We start from the raw sequence: 14,895 nt of genomic DNA, 5'->3' as shown, positions 1-14,895 counted from the left end.
AGTTGACTTTACATACCTAGAAAAAAAAGAGAAAGCCTAGCTTTACTCTCCATAAATGAACATGCAGGACAGACATGTTAAGGTTTCAAAAAAGATAGGATACTACCTGTAAGTTACATAATAGGTTTCAAAAGCAATTAAAACACTCAGGTTACCAGGATTCATACTGTCAGTCAGATGGTTTTTTCAATGAGCACTTTGAGTTCTTTTTTGACACAGGCCAAAGTAATTTTTTGAAGAAAAGAATAATAGTGCCAAACAGAATAGTTTCTGTTGTCGCTGACTTGGTATTGGAACTTTAGGTAGAAGAAAAAAGTCCCTGGTATGTAGTCAACAGATGGCATTAGGGACTAAGTACCCTAGGCATTAGGGACTAAGTACCCTATACAAGGCAGTCAAGTCTGCCTGCAAAGAAGGAGATGCGGGTTCAATCCCTGGGTCAGAAAGATCTCCTGGAGAAGAAAATGGCAACCACTCCAATATTCCTGCCTGGGAAATCTCTTGGACAGAGAAGCCCAGTGGGCTACAGTCCATGGAGTCATAAGAGTCAGACACAACTTAGCAACTAAACAACAACCCAGCAAGGATATACGAATATTCTTCTTCATAAAGAAATAACTATTTCTCCTGCTGCTGAAGTCAAGTGGGAGCATGGCTTTAAAATGCCTGAAAAAGATTAACCTCTCTTAAGAAATCTAAAGTATTTGAAATGTTGCCCAAAATAGTTCAAAGAAATAAAGAGCAAAGTGATAAAGCAGAACACAATCACAAATCTGTAACAATCACAAATCAAAGAAAATAAAATTTCACCTGACGCAGGCGTTTATTAGATGTCCCTGGACTACTTTTCCTTAAGTTGCAAAATGCCTGCAGACCTTTCATCCAATCCTACGAAAAAGAGTAACAGCATTTCAAAGAAATATTCTATATAACAGTTTATGCAGTTTCCAGTCATCAATTTGGGTTCTTCCTCAAAATTCAATAGTTCTTTTCTTCTCTACACTCAAGAGTATCCTGCACTTTAAATATATCTGTGCTCCAACAAAGTAAAACAGTGACCAAAACAGTTATAATAATTTCTGCAAAATATTGATTGTATTATTGCAGAATCTCTCAACTAATCCTAAGTGTCAATGAGTGATTGTTTATTAGCCAAAAAATAAATATACATGTAGTTAAGCAGTTAAACTTGAGGCACCCTAAGGCAGAATTTAACTTGATACACTTTGTGAAAGGAACGCTGACTGCAAAACCAACTGATAATGTGATGACTGATTTGATGACTAGTTTTCTAATTACCTTAGACCATGAAACATATAAGGGGATCTGGGTGATTTATAAGCCTTTCAAATATTAATGTTAGATATAAAATATTGCAGCCTAATATTAAAACTAAGTTGCAGATATATTCTCAAATGTTTAATACCCTACTACACTGGAGAAAGGAGAGAATAATTTTAGGTTTATAAATTATAACCATGTTTGGCATACATGTTTCTAGTAAGCTCTGTACTATTGCTTCACTCAATTATGTCTTCAGTGTGTTGGCTACTTCAATGAATCTGAAGTCTGTCAATGTTTAGAGTACGTCTTTTAATGGGCAAATTTAAGACTAAATCAATTATCATAGCTTTTATAAAGAGAAGACAATAACCAGAGATCCTACAGGTCACCAAAGTAACAAAAATTTGGAATACCAGTGGCATATTTGGACTTTAAGAGGTATATGAAAACACGAAATATGTAAAGAGTATAGATAAATAAGAAAATGTTGTATTTATACATTATGTGAGACACCCAAAACATACTGAAATGTCATCAAGCTGTGTAACACATCTTTAGAAAGAGAGAATATGATAAAATAACTGAAAGACAGGATACTCAAGTTTAAGTTTCTTTCCTAACTCAATTGCTAATGATTAAAAAAAATGCCAAAGTTACCGAAATATTATGAGCCCTATTTTTGCAAATTAGGGATAAATACCCATCCTCAAACGGTAAAGAATCTGCCTGCAATGCAGGAGACCCGGGTTTGATCCCTGGATTTAGAAGATCCCCTGGAGAAGGTAATGAATACTCACCCCAGTATTGTTCCTGGAGAATCCCATGGACAGAGGGGCCTGGTGGGCTACAGTCCATGGAGTCACAAAGAGTCAGACTAATACTTTCACTTTTTTCACCCATGAAACAAGTTTTTATGTGTATTACAAGCTAACAATGAGTATACAATTGTGATATTTTTTCCGTGACATGAAAAATGATATGCAATTATGAGCCATAAAACACAATGGCTCGTTCATCAAGTTTATTCTACAGCCAAACACATCTTCATAATTTATGAATCAGGAGCCCAAGCCAGGATCCAGAGTTTTAAGAGCATCTGTCTCATATCCAGAATTGGCAAATTATCATCTTTTTTCAATAAAGTCACGTTCTTTCACCTCTAAACTACTTTCAGGTTCCTTCCACAGAGTATCAGCAGAAGAAAATACAGCCGTATATCTACAAAATACCACTGAACACCCCAGAAATATTGTGGTTCAGAGAAATCAATGTATTTTTAAAAGGACATCTTTAAAAACATTTCTTCACATTACTTAAAATTTAATAAAAGTTTTAATAAAGGCACTGCACCTGGATCAATGGCTAATACTGAAAGAAAACATATCTAGACTAAGAAGAAAAATAGAAAAATTCCTCAAATTTTTCCTTGTGATAACTGAATTTCTATTTTTAGATGCAGAGTTCAACCAGTGAATAGCCAACGCTTATTAGCAAAACTAACTGACTTACCTTTTTGAGTATACTGAGAATATCTACAAATCCCTTATGATTATACAGAAGTGAGAAATAGATTTAAGGGCCTAGATCTGATAGATAGAGTGCCTGATGAGCTATGGAATGAGGTTTGTGACATTGTACAGAAGACAGGGATCAAGACCATCCCCATGGAAAAGAAATGCGAAAAAGCAAAATGGCTGTCTATGGAGGCCTTACAAATAGCTGTGAAAGGAAGAGAAGCGAAAAGCAAAGGAGAAAAGGAAAGATATAAACATCTGAATGCAGAGTTCCAAAGAATAGCAAGAAGAGATAAGAAAGCCTTCTTCAGCAATCGGTGCAAAGAAATAGAGGAAAACTACAGAATGGGAAAGACTAGAGATCTCTTCAAGAAAATCAGAGATACCAAAGGAACATTTCATGCAAAGACGGGCTCGATAAAGGACAGAAATGGTAGGGACCTAACAGAAGCAGAAGATATTTAAGAAGAGGTGGCAAGAATACACAGAAGAACTGTACAAAAAAGATCTTCATGACCAAGATAATCAACAATGGTGTGATCACTGACCTAGAGCCAGACATCCTGGAATGTGAAGTCAAGTGGGCCTTAGAAAGCATCACTACAAACAAAGCTAGTGGAGGTGATAGAATTCCAGTTGAGCTATTCCAAATCCTGAAAGATGATGCTGTGAAAGTGCTGCACTCAATATGCCAGCAAATTTGGAAAACTCAACAGTGGCCACAGGACTGGAAAAGGTCGGTTTTCATTCCAACCCCAAAGAAAGGCAATGCCAAAGAATGCTCAAACTACCGCATAATTGCACTCATCTCACACGCTAGTAAAGTAACGCTTTAAATTCTCCAAGCCAGGCTTCGGCAATATGTGAACTGTGAACTTCCTGATGTTCAAGCTGGTTTTAGAAAAGGCAGAGGAACCAGAGATCAAATTTCCAACATCCGCTGGATTATGTAAAAAGCAAGAGAGTTCCAGAAAAACATCTATTTCTGCTTTATTGACTATGCCAAAGCCTTTGACTGTGTGGATCACAATAAACTGTGGAAAATTCTGAAAGAGATGGGAATACCAGACCACCTGATCTGCCTCTTGAGAAATTTGTATGCAGGTAAGGAAGCAACAGTTAGAACTGGACATGGAACAAGACCCTGGTTCCAAATAGGAAAAGGAGTCCATCAAGGCTGTATATTGTCACCCTGCTTATTTAACTTATATTCTGAGAACATCATGAGAAACGCTGGACTGGAAGAAACACAAGCTGGAATCAAGATTGCCAGGAGAAATATCAATAACCTCAGATATGCAGATGACACCACCCTTATGGCAGAAAGTGAAGAGGAACTCAAAAGCCTCTTGATGAAGGTGAAAGAGCAGAGTGAAAAAGTTGGCTTAAAGCTCAACATTCAGAAAACGAAGATCATGGCATCCGGTCCCATCACTTCATGGGAAATAGATGGGGAAACAGTGGAAACAGTGTCAGACTTTATTTTTCTGGGCTCCAAAATCACTGCAGATGGTGACTGCAGCCATGAAATTTTTAAAAGACGCTTACTCCTTGGAAGGAAAGTTATGACCAACCTAGACAACATATTAAAAAGCAGAGACATTACTTTGCCAACAAAGGTCCGTCTAGTCAAGGCTATGGTTTTTCCTGTGGTCATGTATGGATGTGAGAGTTGGACTGTGAAGAAGGCTGAGTGCCGAAGAATTGATGCTTTTGAACTGTGGTGTTGCAGAAGACTCCTGAGAGTCCCTTGGATCCAACCAGTCCATTCTGAAGGAGATCAGCCCTGGGATTTCTTTGGAAGGAATGATGCTAAAGCTGAAACTCCAGTACTTTGGCCACCTCGTGTGAAGAGTTGACTCATTGGAAAAGACACTGATGCTGGGAGGGATTGGGGGCAAGAGGAGAAGGGGATGACAGAGGAGGAGATGGCTGGATGGCATCACCGACTCGATGGACATGAGTCTAAGTGAACTCCGGGAGTTGGTGATGGACAGGGAGGCCTGGCATGCTGCGATTCATGGGGTCGCAAAGAGTTGAGACACGACTGAGCAAGTGATCTGATCTGATTTACAACCTTTCTTCAGAGAAGATTTTAAATGAGCATTCTCAGTTGAGCCGAACATCATAAGAGTATTTTAAGGTCAATTTAGAATGAAATTTTCCCAATAACCCTTCACTGTGGTTTGTTTTTTTTGTTTTTTTGCATTTCTTTCAAAAATTTTTTTACACATGAAAGTTCTTATTGCTTAAATTAAAAGATGATTAGATTTCAGACATCTTTTTTTATCACCGTAAGTACAATAGTTTTCTATTCTAGTTAAGAAAATATGGACTGACTAAAGGTTTATAGTGGTTGAAAAAACATTTAACTTACCTCTGCCTGTTCTGGAGTTTCTCCTGCAAAGTAAAAGATGTAATGTTCTTCACTAAAGTGCTGAACCACTATCTGGAAACAGTTTGGCCTTTAAAATACAAACAAAAAGTTATTAGGAAGTTCAACAAAATGTACTGATTACAGCACTTATACCAACTTTAGGGAAAAAAAATCAATATAATTATATAATTTATACAAAATTAACAATTCATTTAGAGACAAAATCCACTGTACTAGATTACTAAAAAGAATATGTCAGCTGCATATACTTTAGAAAGCTTTCTGTCTGTAGTACTGAAATCTATCAAAGTTTAAAAACATTTCAAAAGTACTATGTAAATTATTTTAAAATAGAAAAGTTACAAGAAAATTGAAAAGTTAAAATTGAAGCAGAAGTGCTAGAATTGAATATAGCTAATCTAAAGACTTTAAAACAAATAAAATATGTTACTAAACTTGCAGCTTAAGGATGATATATAATACACATTTCTATGTACTGAGGAAAGACTAGACATTTTGGGTTCTTTAGACCCAAAATGTTCTTAATGGCTATCTCTCAGTAGATTATGGGTGATTTTAATTTTCTTCTTTATAACTTAAAATTTTTTTTAACAACTGGCCATTTTTCATCTTTTAAAATGGAAATGTCAACAAGCATATTTTGAGGATCAGATGACCTAATAGTAGTGTACACTAAATATTAGTTCTGTTCTTCCTATAAGTATGTACTGTACTACATATGATTTACTTGACAAGTAAATACAATATTAGTAGTTTACATTTTTTGAAGATGTGTTGTTTTTCCAATTAGATTTGAAAGTTTAAAAGGGCCTTCAAACTTTTGTAATTTAATAAGTGTTATTTGTATTTCTTGCTTTAACTAAAGAAATATCTTAGATCTTGGTGTTAGAAGGTCATAGCAAAATACCCAGAGTACAAGCTTAACATATGGATTAAAGATAAAAAACCATGTCTTCAATGCTTTAAGAATACCATAGAACAGTGGAATATGTCAATTGAAAACTTCTGACTCTGAAAGTGATTTGTACCACACTAACCCTCCTGGATGGATAAAATATAAACCAAACAAAACACAACTGTATGAAGTCACTGGAGAACAATGAGGTGGCTAAGACTTGAGGGACCAAGATATAACGAGGTGAGACTGACATTCTCCACAACTGTTCTTTTCAAGGTGTTTGCCAAATCCTAACTGTTTAGGGCAGGAAGCTGAGGCAATAAGCAGAAAGCATCTAAGAGGCTAAAAAGCTAACCAAGCACATTCAGAGTTTCACAGTGTTGGGAGAGACAAATGAGTTCAGGGCCTTTAGATGAGCAGGCTTTCTGTTGAGACACCTGAAGGGCTATGCCTTCAGAATTAAGAGCAAATCAGAGATAAAACAGCCTTCACCAATACTTGCAGTTGCTTCCTAGGCAGATCAATATGAACTACCCCTACTCTAACTATCTGGCAGAAGAACAGTCCTCTCTGGAGGCAATAACACTATGTATAGCTTCTACAGTTTCTCACATACTATGTCCACTATTTAGTCAAACATAAGTTGACATTACAGGATCAAATGACTGAAAAGCTGAAAGAAAAACAAATGAGAAAGATCTACATATAATACAGATGTTGAGGACAGATACAACTTTCAAATATTTTTAATAGTAATTAAAATTCTTTGAAAAAGATAATAAAAAAGAATTTTGTTAGATAACTAGAAAGGACGACTCAAGTGGAAATTATAAAGTGGCAAATGTAATAAATAAAATTAAGACCTCAACAAATGCATTTAACTACAGAAGAATAGTAAACTGAAAGACAAATCAGAAGAAAATATCTAACCTGAGGCACAGAAAGGAAAAAAAACATTATGAAAAACATAGAGGAAACTGTTTAACAGACACATGGGATGTAGTGGAAGGTCTATAACCTGCAATGTGAATTCCAGAAGATTCAAGTGAGTGTGGCAGCTGGGCTGTTTAAACAGACACTAACAGAGAATTGTTCAAAACCGACAGGAGACATCAGGTCTTAAGAATAAAGAAGCTTTGAAAACACGATAAATTTTTTAAAATAGGCACATATTGATTTAACCTTTGAAAATCTAAGAATAAGGAAAGATCTCAAAGCTTCCAGAGAAAGATGACATAAGTATACACCTTGAAGGAAAAAAAAAAATATCCATAGTCTCCAAAAGAGAAACAATCAGAATGACAAAATGTTGGAGACTCTTTACAAGGCTGAAAGAAAATAATCACCAAACCTAAAATGTAATATCCATCAAAAACATCCTTCTTAAAAAGATAAAACAATAAATACTGCCACAGTAGAAGATTCAGCCTAAGAAAAGGTAAAGGTGCAAAACTCCCATGTAAATATTCAGTACAGCAATAACTCTGTATGACTGAAATGTCTTTCAACTTGTGCTTCTGAAACAGTTAATATTTAAAATAAGCCACTTTCTGAAAAAAAAATATAACATATATCTGATAAAATACTTGTAATCAGACTATATAAACAATTCTTACAACTCAATAAAAACAATAAAACCAGAAAAAAAAATAAAGTAAAGCAGTATTAAAAGTCAGAAGTTTAATATAAAGAAACAGAATATTAGAGACATCTCAATAATACTGAAAAAACCTGGAAAAATTGCACAGCTACACAACTAAAGCACTGGAGACAACAGCTGAACGGCAGGGCCGACCAGCATTCCTACACCACAGGCTGGGTGTGCACTGCAGTCATCTCTACTGCTGTGGGGGCCATGAACTTTCACATTAGACTCCACCCAGATGCTCAAGGTAAGTCAGTATACTGGGCTCTACGCTTACACAAAGCAAGAAATATACAATGACTTTATCTATTTGATAACACAACAAATAGTGTATTCTCAGTATTTTCAGTAGTTACTGGAGGAAATGTTCACTGCTCCTTTCTCTGGCACTGTTTGCCACCTTTGGTCTCATGAAGGAAGTGGCTCTGTGACAAAAACCCAGTACACACAAAGCAAGGCAGAGCAGCAAGACTGAAAGGAAGCCAGAGGTCTGACCTGCTACATCTGAAGGCCACGTTTCCCAGATTGTTAAGTGAGGGGAAAAAATCTTAACTCCTATCTTACCCAGATTTGTCTTTTTTTTTTTGGACAGCTGTTTTCAAGAGATATTAAGAAGTGTTTGGGGCTGGGTATCAAGCAAGAGTATCAAGGTTAAATGAATTCATGAAATACTTCATAGTATTTTATGATGATTCACATAGTATTTCACGATGATTCATAGTATTTCATGTTGACTCACTCTTGATGATTCACAATACAAACATGGGCTACAACTTCAGAATGTCCCACTGTATGGAAAATTATTTGTTCAATTCAGCATCTCCCAAACCTGTTCGACCACTTAAAAGAGGCACTGTTAAATTTCAGATAATACTAACGTGATCTCCTAAACACAATTTGGAAAAAATGACAAGCTTGTACACTCTACAGGTATTTCTCTTGAAGCTTTCCCAACTTAAATAGGAAAAACTGAAGTTGCCTAGTAGAAATGCCATCCTGCAGCAGAAAATAGATTGTTAAAAATTTGTTGTAATTATCTGTGTTCCTTCATCATGCCTGTGTGCCTTACTCAGTTGCCCAGTCATGTTCAACTGTTTGCCATCCCCATGGGTTGTTTGCCCACCAGGCTCCCCTGTCCATGGGATTTTCAGGCAAGAATACTGGAGTAGATTGCCATTTCCTTCTCCAGGGGATCTTCCTGACCTAGGAAGCAAACCAGCATCTCTTGTGTCTCCTGCATTGAGAGGCAGATTCTTTACCACTGGTGCCATCTGGGAAGCCCCCATAGCAATACGTAATAAAATTGCTTGCTAAGTATACCCAAAAACAGTCTAGAATGGATTCATAACAGATAGTCCATCTTTTAAGTGGTCAAATAGGTTTATTAATAATACTGATGGTGAAAGGTAAAGAAAGGCCCTTGTTACAAAAATCTAGATGGAATTAAGTGCTGAATTTGCCTTGTGATGTTCAGGATTTACTTATATTTATCTTCTTAAAAACTGTGACTTTAATGTAAGAAAAAAAGTTTTAATTTCAAACCTGAAATATTCTCTCCTCTTTTCTATTGAAATAATTGTTTTTATACTACAGTTGTCTCTCAACGTCAGCTTTCTTAGGAATCAAGTTAATATAGTACAACTGAGTGATCTAGTACTATCAGATGCATTGAGTTAACCAAGAATGATAAAATAGGAGAAAGGCGACAAGAATCAAAGTCATTCAAAAGACTGGCAGTAAGTGCAGGGAAGCACACTGCATACAGAGTAAGTCTTTATACAAGAGATCCATAGATTTCTATGTGATATAGTGGAAGTAGAATTTTATGCATAAGTTAGTCTAAAAGAGAAAAACAAAAATTATTCTAGAAAGTAAACATGACATTTTCAGATGATTTTCAGGCTCTCAAAATTGGTTTGCTATGCTTTGAAATGATCTGAACATACTATTTTATTATTAAAACAATTCCAAAAATATATAGGAAACCAATTTCTTACCTGCCAAAGAGACTATCATGAACAACATAGACAGAACACACGCTGAGATCTATTAATCCTTTTGGTTTTGTAGCTCGTTTTTCACTTTCAAAATAAATAAGTTGGGCATCACTGCCCTCTAAGATAAAATATAAATTTTTCCACCTTTTTCCCTTTCCTGTTAAAAAAAAAACAAATTGTTTTCCCTTAGCCAAATAATGAACTATAAAATCACCGATAGTAAAATCATACAAATGATCATTGCTTAAAAAAAGTCAAATATATTTCATATTTCAATTTTTATTCCCAAAACTTCAATAATACCAATCCTTATAAAATGAGAAAATGTCTGTAATCTATCTGTAGAAAAATATTTTGTTATATTCCTTGTTTTAATGAATTACAAGGTAAGTGACAAGGGTACCTTAACAGTGTATTTAGAGTTTTCATTACAATTAATCATTAAAATTCTCGCTTAGCATTAATTCTTTTCTGGTCATAAGGGAAAAAAAATCTCTTCTGCTAGTCATGCACCCCTCATCCCCCACATTTCTTAATGCCAAACAGGCAAATATATAAACTAGAAACCTCAATACCATGAATGTGATAAATGTCAATAAGAATTTTCACTTAAAAAAAGTTATGGACAGGTGACCAGGGGACCAAGAATCAGATGCCAACTTGTTAAATTCATATCTCAATAAGATTTATGCCCAGTACTCACAATGTTTCTATTAAGAAGCTGAATCTTTAGTCTTAAAAGTTTACACTTACCTTTTTTTAGAAGATAACCTTTTTTAACAATATTTTTATAAAAGGCATCCTTTGTTTTACGACGAATTGTATTATAAATTTCCTTGCCATCCACTGCATCATTCAGTACTTGTTCTTGATCCTGAATTTTCAAAAATATTAAAATTATTTCATGAATTCTTTATGGAAATGAAGTAAAATCTACTAAACTACCAACTTAAAAACCAGATTGTTCCTGTCTAGACATTAAAAAAATAATACCAAAATCTAAAATAATGTAACATATATATTAAGAGATTCTGCTTTCCAAAGAAATTTTCAAAAAGGTGCCCTTACCATTTCTCAAGAACTATTTTTTAAAATACAGTTTTTTGTGTGCTTTATAGCAACACTGTTTTGAAAACATGCATTTGTCCCAGCATAACTGATAGATTTGGACCAATTTGAGCATAAAGCAAATTCATGTTTGCTTATGCACAATTACATCCTCGAGAAACTCTAAGTCAGTGCAGAAAGCTGCACCCAGCTGAAATGCGATGCCTAGGAATACGCAAAATACATCCCAAAAGCCTAACGGCCTGCCCAGATTCACTGAGTGTTATAAGCCATATCCATCCAGCCACATCTGGCATCCTAATGTGTCTGATTTCAGACAGTCCTCCTTTTACCACTTCCCACTATTTACAACCCTTCTGATGGCCTCTTCCACAAGAAAACTTCAGGCCTTTTTCAAGGTAAAGTGCCTTATTTATTGAACTACTTGATGTGAAAGTAACTGCTGTTTTTGCATTGTTGAACTCTGCCATCTGATTTTGGAATACATTCTTAAATAAATGTGTTTATGTTATACATCATTTTAATGCGTATTTCTCGCTTTATGCTTTTTTGCTAATGACTTATTACTTGCTGTTTAGTTTTTAGACTGTGGAAATGATGTTAAGACAAAAAGCAAATTCAAGCGATTTTTTTTATTCAAGTTCAAATGTGTTGTAAAGCAGCGGAGATAACTAGCAACATAAACAACACATTTGGCCCAGGAAAATGAACATATAGTGCAGTGGTGGTTCACGAGGTTTTGCAAAGTAGGCCTTGAAGATGAAGAGCACAGTGGCCAGCCATCGTAAATTGACAATGACCAATTGAGAGCAATCATCAAAGCTGATCCTCTTACAACTACCTGAGAAGTTGCTTAAGAACTCGTGTCAATCATTCTACAGTACTTGGCATTTGAAGCAAATTGGGAAAGGTGAAAAATCTCCATTAAGTGGGTGCCTCATAAGCTGACCAAAACTCAAAAAAAGTCATTTTGAAGTGTCATCTTCTCTTCTTCTACATGACAGTGAACCATTTCTCTATCAGACTATGATGTGCAACTAACAGTGGATTTTATACAGACAATCGGCTCAGTGGCTGGAGTGAGAAGAAGTTCCAAAACACTTCCCGAGTCAAACTTGCACCAAAAAGAGGTCATGGTCAGTGTTTGGTTGTCTGCTGCTGGTCTGACCTACTACAGCTTTCTGTATCCTGGCAAAACATTACATCTGAGAAGTATGCTCAGCAATTTGATGAGCTGCACCAAAAACTGCAATGCCTACAGCTGGCTTTGGTCAACAGAAAGGGCCCAATTCTTCTCCATGAGAATGCCCAACTGCACATTTCACAACCAACACTTCAACAGTTGAACAAATTGGGCTATGAAGTTTTGCCTCATCCGCCATATTCACCTGACCTCTCACCAAATGACTACCACTTCTTCAAGCATCTCTGACGACTTTTTGCAGGGAAAACACTTCCACAACCAGCAGGATGCAGAAAATGCTTTCCAAGAGTTTGTTGAATCCTGAAGTATGGTTTTAATGCTACAGGAATAAACAAACTTATTTCTCAGTGGCAAAAAAAAAAATGTGTTGATTGTAATGGTTCCTACTTTGATTAATAAAGATGTATCTGAGTCTAGCTATAATGATTTAAAATTCATGGTCCAAACCCGTGATTACATTTGCACCAACCTAGTATTTAAATCGGAGAAGGCAATGGCACCCCACTCCAGTACTCTTGCTTGGAAAATCCCATGGATGGAGGAGCCTGGTGGGCTGCAGTCCATGGGGTCGCTAAGAGTCAGACACGACTCAGCGACTTCACTTTCACCTTTCACTTTCATGCATTGGAGAAGGAAATGGCAACCCACTCCGGTGTTCTTGCCTGGAGAATCCCAGGGACGGGGGAGCCTGGTGGGCTGCCGTCTATGGGGTCGCACAGAGTCGGACACGACTGAAGCGACGCAGCAGCAGCAGTATTTAAATATTTCTTACCCGTTTAGCATATTTCTTACCCATTTTAAATAATTCTTACCCATTACCACATATAAAAACTCTGCTAATTGTTACTAGTTTCTTATCTTTATGTGTCACTGATGATGCTTTTCAGTGTTGTACCCGTAACTCCACCTTTCCCATAATCCTGTGGGGTTTATTGCATGGTTTTATGACACTGCACTATAGGAAGGCATGTATCGTAACTGCTAAATCCCCACAACCCCCTATAATAAAAGAATTAGGATGTCAAGAAGCATATAAAGATGTAAGTGCCTTTATAATGATCTTCCCCAAAGAAGTCAATCTTCAATATTACCATCTAGTCCAATGGACCCAATTTTAGTTTGTAGTTTCTTGTTTGAGCAGCTCTTATTAATTAATAAGAATTAATGCAAGAATTAATATTTTATGACTTTTTCTTAGAGATTCATGGATCCGGCTGACCATTTTATATCTAAGATATGTTATAGAATTTTCATGAATCCTATTTTTTCCTACATCTTGAAACACTCGGCTATTTTATCATCCTAGGAACCATTTCATCATGACTCAACAATTACACTCAAGTATGCTGAGGAGAACGGCAAACCACGGCACACAGACCAAACCTAGCCCACGGCCCGTTTCTGGACGTCAAGATTTACTGGAACAGCCACGGTCATTCTTTTACATACTGTGTGTTGTTGCTTCACTACAAAGGCAAAGTTTAAGTAACTGAGACAGAGACTGAATGGCCCACAAAATCTAAAATATTTATTATCTGGTCCTTTACAGAAAAGTCTGCCAACCTTTGGCCTAGAGGCTGATGCAACAGTGAAATAAATCAACTCTATTGCATCACCTGTTGCACTTTTTACTTTGTTGCCAACTATTGCAGCATCTTTCAAAAAATACAAAAGGCCATCTTTGTTATCTGTTTATTAGTTTTCACTGAGTGCAGATAAAAATTCAGAATTCTTAATTTTTTGCCCATATTAGCAAAAAAAAAAAAAGTGAAAAAGATGTTTGACACTTATAAAAGGAATCAGATGATGAAAGCAAAGCAACATCAATACTCTGTGATCTACTGTGATGATAAAATTGATTTTGATAAGCAAAGTTTCAGACTATAATTCTTGATATGGTAATATCCTTGATGAATTTTCTCAAACTCAAGAATGTGCTGAGAAAATGTTGTATTTCTAGGGAAATAAAGGAAATATGGTGCACTCATCTAGTTAGTGATTCAACAGGAAGGACATCATGCAATAATTTGTGACAAGAGATCTAGATAAACCTGTTTCCTAACAGAAAATGAAGATTCTTAAAACTTTTATGATTTGCATCAAGATTTACTCAATATGGCTTATAAATGGACAAAGCTATTTTGTATTTAAACATTACTGGAAGGAAACATATAATGTAGAAATTTAAAAATTCACATTGATCATTCTAATTGATGTTTATAAACCTAAACATAAAAATATATTACACTTACAGAGTAAAGACTGTACTATACAACAAAATTATGAAACAAAAGTTTTCCAAAGTATTACAGCTGATGTTGCAAGAACAAGAAAGAATCAAACTAGAACGCAGCTGAAATATATTTAAAATCTAGAACCAGTACTGCATTTTGACAGTAAAAATGTGGAAAGAACCAAAGGAATTATAAGCAAGAACTATTATAAAAGCTGTATCTGAAATTAGGGTTTACAAGATGGATATGATTCAGGTCCGTACATGACAGTGGACAACAGTTAGCTGCCTTCTATTTCAGGAACAAGCCTTTATAACCAAGGACATACAGAACAAAAATTGGGGTTTACTACATTTAGATTCTTATTAAATTTCTAATGAAGTTTTTTTTTGTACTAAATCTTCATTCTTACTCCTACAAATTATTCAGAAAATGACCAAGAAAATTAAAAAATTTTAAAGATACACTGCACCCAGATGATAAATAGTGATGACTATGTCCCTAGTTGTATAGATTTGTACTTATCAATCTTCATCACAGTAGTGATAATATTTACTCTTCAGTACAGAATGGGGCATATTTGTAGTCTACCTGGTGGTTCAGTCAAGACTTCCTGCAATACAGGAGACCCAGGTTTGATTCCTGGGTCAGGT

The 14,895-nt window shown here is 35.7% G+C and overlaps 1 protein-coding gene across 4 annotated transcripts in view; it reads right to left on the bottom strand.

Moving 5' to 3' along the window:
- RASA1 (RAS p21 protein activator 1) overlaps positions 1-14,895 on the bottom strand; it is a 115,896-nt gene that overhangs the window by 21,870 nt on the left and 79,131 nt on the right. For all 4 annotated transcript variants that reach the window (XM_055563582.1, XM_055563579.1, XM_055563596.1 and 1 more), the window contains exons 10-13: positions 10,490-10,610; positions 9,737-9,893; positions 5,176-5,263; positions 811-888 (exon numbers count right to left, since the gene is read on the bottom strand). In XM_055563582.1, coding sequence (XP_055419557.1) covers positions 811-888; positions 5,176-5,263; positions 9,737-9,893; positions 10,490-10,610 — 444 coding nt within the window. The remainder of the gene's footprint in view (positions 1-810; positions 889-5,175; positions 5,264-9,736; positions 9,894-10,489; positions 10,611-14,895) is intronic.

The sequence above is a fragment of the Bubalus kerabau genome, chromosome 1 (assembly GCF_029407905.1).
Source record: "Bubalus kerabau isolate K-KA32 ecotype Philippines breed swamp buffalo chromosome 1, PCC_UOA_SB_1v2, whole genome shotgun sequence".
In the NCBI taxonomy this organism is placed as follows: domain Eukaryota; kingdom Metazoa; phylum Chordata; class Mammalia; order Artiodactyla; family Bovidae; genus Bubalus; species Bubalus kerabau.
The sequence above is the reverse complement of the archived record's forward strand: the minus strand, read 5'-3'. Positions and strand labels throughout refer to the sequence as shown.